The sequence below is a fragment of the Salarias fasciatus genome, chromosome 14 (genome assembly GCF_902148845.1).
Source record: "Salarias fasciatus chromosome 14, fSalaFa1.1, whole genome shotgun sequence".
NCBI lineage: Eukaryota > Metazoa > Chordata > Actinopteri > Blenniiformes > Blenniidae > Salarias > Salarias fasciatus.
The window spans coordinates 30,347,060-30,359,314 of record NC_043758.1 but is presented as its reverse complement, the minus strand read 5'-3'; the positions used below and the strand labels follow the sequence as shown (position 1 = coordinate 30,359,314).

The following is a 12,255-nucleotide window of genomic DNA, read 5'->3' as shown; positions in this document are numbered from 1 at the left end:
TTACTGTTCCAACTTTAATTAAACCAGTGAAATGCACCCTAACCTGAACATGTGACTCTGTTTCCACACACTATGTATTAATGGGATCAGCTGACTCTTCCAGTAAAAAAGATGGTTTGACACCGAGTTTCACCATTTGATAGTTTTAATGAAATCTGGACTTCCGATCGTTGAATTTGATCCATGAGCCGCGCCGAGACGAGCGGATAACTTCATTATCAGACCACGCAGGTGGGGATGAACACCTGAGCCCGCAGCATGTTCCTGCTGAGCCTTGGCAAAGCGCCTGACACTTTATTGAACTGGGAGGCATCGACTCCACACCGTCACCAAGCGTCTCTCACTCCCATCAGGAACAACCGAATTACGAGCGAGGCTGCAGGGACCGTAGGGCGGCCCACATGAGGCTGGTCTTCACACACAGGGACAACCTTCCTCATCCTGACTCTCATTTATTTAGCTGAGAAAAATGATGCTTATTCTTCTTCTTCTTTTTATTATTATTATAAGAAAGAAATTCAGAGAAGAGGACTTAAAATGGGAAGTTTTGAGGTTCGAATCCCAACACTGACCGGTCACCACTGAGCAGGGTGTGTGTGTGTGTGTGTGTAGTTCACCTGATGAGCGTGTTGCTGCCGGACCCCTCAGGACTGTAATACAGAACGTTCTCCAGCGACAGAGAGAAGGACAGGCCCTGCGTGTCTGAGATGTAGAGGTGTGTGACGTTGTTCAGGTGGTTCACACACACGAACACCTGATCCTCAGAGGCATCCGCGATGTAGTACTCCTGAAAGAGGGGGGGGGTGAAGAGAGAGGGTGGGGTCAGTCAGAAACTGGTGTCACATCTGTAAAAGCACTGGAAGTGAAAACACGTCTGTTTACATGACGACGGTGCTTGGAGCCACTGAAAACACCACTTTTTGGACAACAACAACAATGTGTCACGACTCTGGGTCCATATTCTACTGGCACTTGGTAGTTTTATAGTTAAGAGTCACTCGTAGCAGAAATCCAACTTGGTCACCTGTTTACATCAATGTCTCATTGTCAATGTTTATAGCATGCTGTTCTCTGGAGGTGTGTGTTCGTGTTTTCATTGCAAAAACAATAAAAATGCGTCTACCAGTGGCCTGGCATGCTAGCCACATCGATTTCAGTGTTTCTGCTGTTTCCATGAAAATGGACATCGTTTTCAGAACACTGCAGCGGAAATTAACATTTTTTCTGAAACAAACATGTTCACCAATAGAGGGGGATACGGTGTCAAACGGCAAACTTTTTTTTTTCTCCACCCAATCACTGCAGCAGGTAGTCGATCACTGAAATTCAACATGCAACAACGGGAATTTATCCAATCAGCACTGTTGATTCTGATGCCTTCAGGGTGTAAAATGTGAGCAGGTTGAGAAAGTGGCATCGACAGTTTCTGCCACAAGGGGGCAACATAACAGTCAGCAGGTTTGTGAAAGCCCTCTTCTTTGTATCCAATTTAGTTCTAGACTTGTATTTGTGCAATATACTATTTACAGTATGTTTTGTAAGAGAATGCCTGAAGTTATTAACGCTGGTAATAAATAATCACTATTTCACAGAGTGCTGGTATTCAGAGTTTATGTATGTTTAATCGAAACTGACTTAATATCGTATAAAGGTCATGAAGTGCAGCCCCGCCTACAATATTTTTCACCAGCCACCACTGGTTGTTGTGAAAACAAGGCTTGACATTCAATGCACTGCCAAATTTCAATCTTTTCTCAGCGTGACTTCTCAGTGAAATAAAGTCACTTGACTGAATGATCACTGACTTGACAATAACCTGAAGAAACATTATTTTACTGGGGAGAGCACGTGTAAAAGCAGAAAGCACTCACCGTTATTGGATGACGGGTCATGAACTGAGCTGCTTTCATTGGCTGGCGGTTGTATGAGACCCAGAGCTGCACGGATGAAGGTTCATGACTCCCAAACAGCTTCTACGGAGGAAAAGGACATAAAGGAAAAGCAGGGTTCACTCAGGTGATCCTCATCATACACAATTCACTCATAATGGTACAGGGTAGAGGACAGAGTCTGCATATTATTATTATCATCATTGTTACGACCATCCAGAGGGCAGAACTGTCACATGTGCAGTCCATGTCTGCGAATAAAAACAGGAGTGAGGACACTGGGGAGAAAAGGAAGAGGCTTCGGTTATCTGCGGACGTTCGAGGATGGTTTTTTTTTGTCCTAATGTCCCCGTGGTCCAGAACCACACGCTCACATCACACAAGATTAAAGCAGCGGACTCCAAAAGACTCCCTGAGGAGGACAAATTCTGTGCATGAGCGTGCCAGGAGGAGGGCACGTCTGTACTGTGATTACAAATACATTAGGAGGCTGTCTGCTGGAGGGAGAACAGCTCTGATCTTTTATGAATCACAAGCGTGCAGAGCAGACTGAAGGCTGGCGCACGTCTGGTCTGAGAGGAGCTCAGGCTTCCCCTCGTCACAGTTCTCAGCAAAAACAGAACATCTGAAGAGTGCTTGGTCGGTTTTATAAATTTCATCGTGGTCAATATCAGAGGTGAAAACTCTCCACCGAACCCAGTGTCATACGTCATCAGCATGAATAGATGGCTGGACAGTCTGGAGAGTCACTGGTTCAAAGAGAACTCTATACATATCTGTATGTTTTCAATGATTATTATTCCTCAAAAATTTCTATTTCATACAAATCAGGCTTTGCAAAAATGCTTAATGCAAATAACATCAAGAGGTTGTAATTTCTTGCTCTGAAACGAAGGAAATACTAGCATGTTGGTCCACTGGTGGGTCCTCAACTCGGAGTCAAACCACTCTGGAGGCTGCCATTGTATATTGTCCATCTACTTGCACAGGTTCCCACCGTCTGCATGAAGATGGAACCGGAGTGCTTCCAGAAAATGTAATTTTCCCTCATTTATACTACGAGTTGGAGCATTTTCAAAAAGTTCCAATGTGGGAGCCACTATCAAAAAGCTGCATTTGCATACAAGCATGCACAGAGAAGAGCAGGATGGAAAGCTGTCAGCTTTTTCTCCTTGACACTTCTTCGTGGTAAAGGTCCACTCAGTATCCGTAGGAAGAAATATTCTCCTTGTATGCAGATGATGGTGTACTAAATGTTAGGAAATGTTCATTTTTCTGCAGGAGAGCTGTTAAATTCTAATAAACACTGGATCCTCCAAATTCAGTTGACTATAAACAAACGTCCACAATGATTAAAGCATGGCATTTGAAAAGACTGACATGCAAAAAGAGCCTTATTGTGGGATGTTGTGACGTTTAGTGTGACTCTCCATATTGGTATGAGAGAAAGGTCCTCTCCCACATGGATTTTAAAATAATCAAATTTAAATATTTTCATCTGGTCTGTCAAGGAAATCTAACACATTTCTGAACAGAAATCCTTCAGACTGAGGTTTTCTGATATGGTTCAAAACATTTAAAGCCACAATCGAAACTGTTTAGCTTATGGGGAGAAACTGTATCTAAAAATCACGACGGATCACACAAGAGAGTGTGAGGAAGGCACAAAGTTTGGCATCCATCAAAATTTAACTCACTGACAGTGAAACCGAGGTGGGAAAAGTAAGAAAACTTGGAAATCACGGTGGAGAAAAAGGAAGATCTGTGTAGGATAACAAGGGAAGAGTTTGACTTCAGTCCAATGGAGTGTTCAGCTGAAAAAACTTCACCAGAACATGAAATCGTTCAACTGCTGGAGACAATGTGAGACATCTGAGATAAATCACATGTATTCTGATAGGAGAAAGAAATTCCTTCAAGATGAAGCAAGCAGAAATCCAGTTAAGGTGGCAAGAATCAAACTTAGGACTCACTGCCAAACATAATTTAAAAGACATAATGTTTGAACATGTCCTTTTCTGGATTCAGCAGCTCCTTCCCCACAATCCTTTGACTCGATGTGGCTGATGTGGAGATGACGTCTGCCCGATGCTCAACATCTTTAGGTCGGTATCCAGTATTTTGCAGCCAGATGCATGAGTCACTGTACCTTCTGAAGTCTGTGCATATAAATGTAAATGCAGCCTGGCTAGACGTTTCCTTTAATCCCTGAGAGCAATCAGTTTGTTTTCTCTTCTAATCTGCGGTCGGAGCAGAGAATTCATCAACCCTGTGTGCTTTCCAAGGCTCCTCTCTATTCTCCTAATTACACTGTCTTCACAGTTTATGTATTCTCTCCGTCGTCTCACCCCTCGCTCTCCTGGCTCCACATTCATTTTTGCAACTGGGCTCGACTGAAGCTTTCTACGCTATTTTACTTTAGATTAGTTCAGACCTCCCTGATCGAGGCTCCACAGTGGGAGAACGAGAGAGTGAAAAAAGGAAGAGAGGGAGGGAGGGCCATCAGTAAGTGTGAGGAGGAGAGGGAGGTCGGCTTCAAAGACTCAAAGGAGACGCAGTGGTATTTAAATGCAGGGCTGATAATTCACTAAAATCCAAAGCATATACGACAGTCCATGTTATTAAGATTCCAGACTATGAGTGTTTGGCTTCACTGTAATGTTTTAAAGATCCAGGGCGTCCAGAACATTCAGGGCTAATGTCACATGAAGCAGGTAAACAGGTGTGTAGTGCAATTTTAACCATTTCCGGAGCCATAGCATGCTTTTCCAAGCCTGCCAAAGTCATCTACATTAAAGGTATAGTGGACGATGTTTTTAGCCAATGAATTGCGTGACGCGAATCTCAACTATTGGTCCCCCAACATGTCAATCACGTTGGAGAAATGCTTGCGTAACTCCGTCAAGTGCGCTCGTTCCCGTTATCTGCGCATGCGCATTCAGAGTGTTAATGTAGCCCGTGAGCTTCGGTTTCAGGCAGTACTTACCGATGGCGAGTATGACATAATGAAACTGTAACTGTTTCGGAAAATAAGCTTTATGAGCGAGGCCGATTGCAGAAACTGTAAACAGAGCCGTGCACGCCTGGGGAAGATGAGCTCGCGCTCGCACGCTTCCGACACTGATAGGCGTTTCCTCGGGAGGAGCAGTAGAGCCGGTAGGATGGTCTGGCGTATGCGCGTTTTTCCAAAAGTGAGTAACAGACGTTTGGCTTCGAATTTTGAGAAAACCGTCCACTATAACTTTAAATAATAAGCTATTTTAGCACCCCTAACACCATGGAGTACTTTTGTATTACAAAATATTAGTAAATCTTAAACTAAATAGAGCTCTGACTGAATATTCATATAGGTTAATCTAATATGCATGAATGTAGAGAAACACAGACTTAACTTAAGTTTTTATGAGGTAATCACACGCTAACAATGTTAAAAGCTCATGAAAGCCAATTTTTCACAATAGGACCTCATTAAGACAAACAACAACGCAATGCTTTGAAAGTAATGCATGTTTACACAGCAACAGCAGAAACGCCAAATGGCCAGGGGTTGGCACTGTTGGTTGCTTTTGGAATAAAACCACACGCACACACACACACGTGTGCAGAGAACAATATGATACAAACTTCACCAATGGTGCGTGCATGGACAATCGTATGAACAGGTGACCGAGTTGGATTGTTATTTCAGGTAAACCCAAATTGCCAAAAAAGTTTTCACTTTAACTCGCGGCCGCGTGAACGCGCCCTCACATAACCAAGAACAAGATCAGTTCTGATGGAACTCTGACGTTAACTATGAAACGTGTTGCAGTACCTCAATCCAATCTACCGTAGAAAGTTAATGGAGGTGGTGAAATCCCCTCTCAGGAACCTTGTGGGCTTTCTTAGTCTCAACAGTGTGCCGTGAACCTTGAAGAAGGCAGTGCGTGAGTGCCCTCGTCTTGCTCCTGCGTCCTTTGTTGATCATCTCCAGCCTCCGGCAGAGAGGGTCAGCCTTTTCCATTCAGTTTATTGATTAACCTCGGCCGGTGTTGCCATCGAGCGTATGGTGTGATGTGAAAGCAAAGCAGTGAACAGCCCTCAGAGAAACTTGTACACAAAAGCAGTGAAAAGGCTGAGTGCAGTGTAGGGCTGGCTCGAAAATCAAATCACTACATTTCATTATTTTAGCATTGAACACAACATTTCTGAGAGACCTCTGCAGAATTCTCCCAGGTATAAGACTGAGGCACTTTTTTTGCCTTGAGAAACAGAACGAAAGCTTCTTCTGCATTACTCAAATATCAATTTAAAGAAAACCCCTAGAAAACGGTTGAGTGGTGTGCAGCCAAATTTCAAGGACTCGTCAATTTGTGGACAGTGAAGTCAAAAGCTCGGTGACACACCAACAGAAAAAAGAGCAAAGGGAGGCTTTCTGGTTTGCCCTAGACTATTATAACTTTGCTATTATAGTTTCGCCCGAAAGACTCTGAAGATCTGCAGTGGTATCAGAAGATCCTTTGAGTTCTACAAGTTTTGAAATGAGGCAATAGATGAACCAATAAAGAGACTTATCCACAAAAGATCCTGTTAGTGTGCAATCTAAGAGCCCGTTTGCACAACGTTACAACAGGTCACACTTTAAATCTACAAATCTGATCTTGAACATTTCTGTGAAACACGAATTAATTGTAGAAATGAAAATGATTTTCAGGGGGAAGCACCATGCATCAATTTCTTTAAATGAAAATGGCATATTGCTGGAGTTGGACTGACAAATTCTCCACAGTGACTACAATAATACACTCTTAAACATCACAAGCCAGAGTGTTGTTTGACTTGTGGCTTTGGAGCTGAGCGTACTTCTCCACACGTTAAGATCAGTTTGCTCTGTGAGTCAGGGAGGAAAATTGGAAAAGAGAATGTCTACTCCGTATTTTCACATGTAAGTGGCATGGAGATGATATATTTTTCCGCTCAGACCACAGATTGCACTCCGACGGCAGTTGTAGGTCAGCGGCACATTCCACATTGCACTCATGTTCCCCTCAAACTGATCCTCTCTAAACTCGCAAATCCCTGAAAATCAGACGTGGCTCACGGGCATGAGAGCATCTCGGGGCGGGCGGCAAGCAGACACAGTGACAGCTGCTTGGATCGGAGTGGAGACGACTGCCGCACAACATGAGCGTATACAGCAGAGAATCAAAGTTTATGAGCTCGTCTTTCCACAGTATTTTATAAAGGAGGGGGAAGCATGAAACCTCTGACATTTAGCACTTTTTGGACTTCGAGATCCAACAATTTCAATGGAAATGATGTCAATTTCTCCTAAAATAGTACAGACAAAAGCTGAAAGTAGATTTTTTTATTCACAAGAACACATCCCCATACTAGCAAAAAAACAGAACATTTCAAGAAAGCGTCATCGGCAGTTCACACCACAACAGATTCAAACGTTTTTGAAAAGTTTCCCTTTGTGAGTCAAAAAGTCACATTTTCTGGGGCTGCGAGCACCGCTGCTGTGTAAACCGACCCTGAAAACACATCAAAAATGTCGCATTTTCACTTCAAGTTGTGTAAACAGCCCTTCACGCGGAGTTTACACCGGCAGCATCTCTACATTTCTTCAAAATGCCCTTCAAACTCACTTTGACCAACTTGCTTTCAGGTGGTGGTGTCTTTGGAAGACTTGTGATTAATTGTTCCTTCGCCCATCATGATAATCCCATTATGAATGTCAATTTGTTTTTGATCACTTCATTTTGAAAGTCCTTTGGAAGAGATGCTCTATAAATAAAGGTGATGATGATGACGGACGGATGGATCTTCACCTCTATGTCTTAAACCTTCAGTCAGGTAAAACAAAAGTGTAGCATTTTTACTTGAAGTGGTGTGAATGACCAATTCAATTCAATTCAATGCAGCTTTATTTATATAGCGCCAATTACAACACATTCTGGGCATCTTCCACGGAGAAAACCCAACAAGATTTAATAAAAAACCGTAGTGTAACTTTAGACCATTGGCCATTTTTTGCTGAAACAGGCACACTTGCATTCAGAAGCTGCCTGAACATCTAAATGCATCCTGGGTACCGCATGTGTCAAAACCCCCCTCTTGTACTGCATCCAGCCCACAAGGTGACATTTGTTAATGGCCGGCCCAGAGGAGGAGCACATGTTCCCTGTTGTTTCACTCTCTTTTAAGGCTGACATTAGCAGAAAGAAAAGTACCTGCACAGGCCGCAAATGTCACAAGTCAAACCTCGGAGGCAGAGTCCTCCTTTCACCCAGCTGCTGTTCGGTCGATTCCTATCAGACCTTTCCGTGTTTTACAGTTCAGGCTGCAGGCACTCCATCTGCATCTCAAGGATTACCCACCGGCCCGGTGGCGCTCTGATTCAGATGGGTTTGTAACAAATTCCTCTTTCCTTTCATTTCTGCAATCTGTCGATCGGAGAGACGATGAGGCGCTCCTGTGGGAACTGTTTCTCTCTTTTCCATGAATACAGTCCGCTAAATAGGAGCAGCTGTAATGAGTTTTTTGTCCTTCATTAAATCTGATGAATGGTAGTCACATATTCATAGAACACACTCCACTTTCAGCTTGTATCTTATATTTGAAGTGGAAATCTTCAATGTTCAAAGCACTGCATTTAGATCCAAGAAGGTTTCATATTCTAGTGCTGAATGAATTTTTAGGAGTCTCACACGGCTTCAAAGTGAAACATCAAAGTGAAGTCATTCACTGAATGCTTGAAAATCAACCAGGACGCTTCTCTTTCTGACTTTTGATTCCTATTCCACTAAATAAAAAAAAACAAGCTTTTGTCAGTCAGAGGGACACAGGAAATCAGAGCTCCTCAGCAGAGATACACTGATACTCCGTGCATTACCGGATCCAACGCAGGGATCAGCAGTGGTGCGTCTCTACTCTCCTCAATCAAATGGAAACCGACTTCTGCCTTTAACAACACACGACTTCTTTAAGCTTTGCTTCCTCAACACATCAAATCAGAGGCTCGTATTAAGACCACTGATTATAGAATCCACAGCTGAGATCTTCTGAAGAACACCTTGGATGGATCTATCAGAGAGCGGGACACCTATTATTTTGTAAATGAACAATTTAAGGTGTAAAACCATAGAACACAAAACATCTTGCGTCTGGGATGATGGTGATCAGAAGTCAAGGATGATTCCTCCAGGGGATCTGACCACCATCACCTGTACAGAGGTAGAACCTATGGAAAACTGGTCATCTGCATTAAATTTCCTACTTCAAGAAATCCACGCAATTAAACATCCACTGCATCAGCAGATAGCTGTAATGTGTCCGCCTGCCACTAGTGGGAGCTACAGAGCGTCAGGAGACTGGTTATTAACCAGCACCAAGCACACTGCTGTCAGTCTGGAGGCCTGAGAGGAAGAAAACACAACTCATTGCCGCAGTGAGCGCAAAGACCTCCTCCACTTCACTCACTGAAGCTTTCAGGAAGTTTCTGGAAGATGCTGAGTTTGAACACACTGCAGGGAGCGAAGAGATTGCAACTTCAGCAGACTTTAAAATCTCAGAAAGTTGCTGAAGGTCGTGATTAAAGACTTCAAATCGACAAGATATTTCAAGGAACGTTTAAGATAAATTATGTATGGATACATTATGATCTATAAGATGCTTGTGATCAATTTTAACCGTCTTCTAAGTGTTTTTCAAACCAAGCTGAAGGAAACTTGATTTAGTTGACAGGGAAATTGTTCACCACATTCCTCATAAGTGTACTTCATGCTCTAACCTCTGAGCTATATGATCGATAAGTTAACACAAGAAGGAAATCTTCTCTGCTCTGAGTTATTTTCTGACATCAAACAGGACTAAAGTTCAGAGAGAAAATGAAAGCATGAGAAAAAAAAAGACTGTGTGACTCTTTGATTAGAGGAAACATTCCTCCTTCTTCCTGTTTGTCTCTCTGTCTGCCCTGAATTGACTCTTCATGAGGTCGGTGATCTCAGTTGGAGCAACCATGGAGACCAAATCACTCTTATCGGCAGCACGTTACATCTGCTAAGCTAGTTATCTTTCAGGACCTTCCACAGAGGTTTTCGGGGGTTTGACGAGCGCTCTATTCCTCTGGATCCCAACAGCTAGATAAAACTCTCCATTCCTGGCTCCTTAATTAGCTTAAGCAGATTGGTGCTGCCAAAAGCACTTGTGATATTCCATTATTCTAATCCTATTAGAGCGAGCCAAAGACAGAAGACGGGAGAAAGTAACTGAGACGAGACCAAAGGAGAATCTGTTTTCCGGCCTGCCGAGCGCCTGCGGTGGCAGTAAGAGGCTGTCAGAGCTGAACGCACGGTGACAGGTCGCCGTGCGTCTCCGAGCCCCGGAGACATCCACCGCTGTCCTCGTCTCCGCGGCGCTCATCAGCTCGGTGGGTCACCGACGGGTCAATCCCAGCACGCTTACAACCTCTCTGTGCCACTTTAGAAGTCAAAACGGGGGAAAGTTTTCCTCCTATTTTCAGAGAAATCATCCAGTTGACTTCCCTTCAGCCGGATGACATTTCATTTCATTTCCATTTCTGGTTGGCAGGAGAAACAACAACAGCCCTGAACGAGGCAGAGGGAACGGCTTCTTTGAAATGATCCAAGTCAAGCAGAAAACAACACAATCAACTAAAAAAAAAGCAGTTTTCCTCAGTGTCACCTTTTAAAAACTCATTGTCAAAAGTGGGAACATGTAGGGGGATAAATCTGTTCTGCCCGACAATGAGAGAGGTCACATCTGATGTTTTATGAGCTCTACTAAACATTTGGATACTCTGCTACACCCAGAGTTACTGAACACACTGGTTCTGCTGTTTTTTGGAACCGGTTGCTTCTCTGCTAACCGCTCAGACCCCGCAAAATCAGCTGTTGTTCTGCTATAAGTGGCTTCACTCTGTTCTGGAACTGAATGTGCTGCTGATGCTCTATTAAACACGTTGTCGCTCTGCTAAACATGCTGCTGGCCTGACGTACGTGCTGGTGCTGCTGCACCGCTGAGCACAAATATAAAGGACACCAGTACAACTGGTATTAAATGTTCTAACTTTCCTGTCAGATTTGAGGCTCTGGCAAAAAAATACAACATTCATTCACATTTTGTAAATCCAAAACAACCTGATTGACAGCATGCAGCATGTATTACAACCTTCTGGACTTAGTTTTCAGGCTATTAGATAACCTAGAGTCCTACTTAATGCAAACTGTAACAGATTTATCTCTATTTCCAAGAGGATGGACAGTTAACTTCCAGATCACTGAACCATAGATCTGCAATGTCATTCCATCTATTTTATCTCCCCATTAAATTGTTCCTGAGTTTGTCATCAGATCGGAGATGTTCAGAGTTTGCCCCGGATTTCCTCCACTGCAGACGGCGGTGAAGGGCCGCTACAGAGATTGCCATCGTAACACCATAAAACCCGAGCCGGCACAGGGAGTGCTGGTAACAATGTGTCTCCCTGTTTGTCCTCATATCCTCTTTGTCTTTTCCATGTCAGCGAGCCCCAAATGGATCAGTATCAGGTCACAGACTAATTTGAGAAGGTTTTGTTCTGCAGTCCAGATTCAAATTTGGATTCGAGACATTGTGATCGAGGGAAGACGCTCCGGAAAGAGTGGCAAAAGAAGACATCCTTTAAAAATCTGTCGCCACAGGTTTATGATTTGTGATCGGTTACAATGACAGAAATGTTTTTTCACTACTTCTGGTGACAATACAGCTGTGACCACAACTAATTTCAGTTTGTGTTTTCCTGGTTCATCGTGATCATCGATCTTTTCAGAGTGATTGTGCAAATTAGGGCTGCATGATCTGGAAAAAAATATGAATCACAATATTTGTGCTGAGAATTTAGATCAGGATTCTCTGAAATTATTATTTTTTTCTTAAACTGCTTATTACACTTTTTAACAGCTCTAACAAAAACACTGAAATGGTTATTCCAGTAACCTTGAGATGTCTTCAGAATGTAGAGCATGTGTTTGTTCCCGTTACTGACGTCTGTCTTTGCTTCTTGCTTTGCACAGCTTCATCATGCTGTACTTTGTGGTGACGAGACTTGTGGTGTTGCCGAATAGTACTGCAACCAGGGTATAAAACACACTTTACAATGCAGCACACACTGTCATGGCGCTTCTGTGAGGGGGTGCGTGTGGCGTGTGGCAAATTCACCGCAGCATTTAATTTTTGGTGTAATTTTCTAAAAACACTAAAGACCTGCGGTTGAGAACTACTTGAAAACAAACAAATGTACATGTTATCTCTGTGTATGAGGGATGCAAAGCAACGACTTAAGAAAACTAGACAGAGATGCATCGTGCAGTCCTGGTGCAAGTAG

At 43.2% G+C, this 12,255-nt stretch overlaps 1 protein-coding gene across 1 annotated transcript in view; it reads right to left on the bottom strand.

Moving 5' to 3' along the window:
* The window catches only part of sorl1 (sortilin-related receptor, L(DLR class) A repeats containing), a 78,448-nt gene that overhangs the window by 27,942 nt on the left and 38,251 nt on the right, over nucleotides 1–12,255 (bottom strand). Inside the window, exons 7-8 of the mRNA XM_030109335.1 lie at nucleotides 1,872–1,973; nucleotides 618–787 (exon numbers count right to left, since the gene is read on the bottom strand). Of these exons, the coding sequence (XP_029965195.1) occupies nucleotides 618–787; nucleotides 1,872–1,973 (272 nt within the window). The remainder of the gene's footprint in view (nucleotides 1–617; nucleotides 788–1,871; nucleotides 1,974–12,255) is intronic.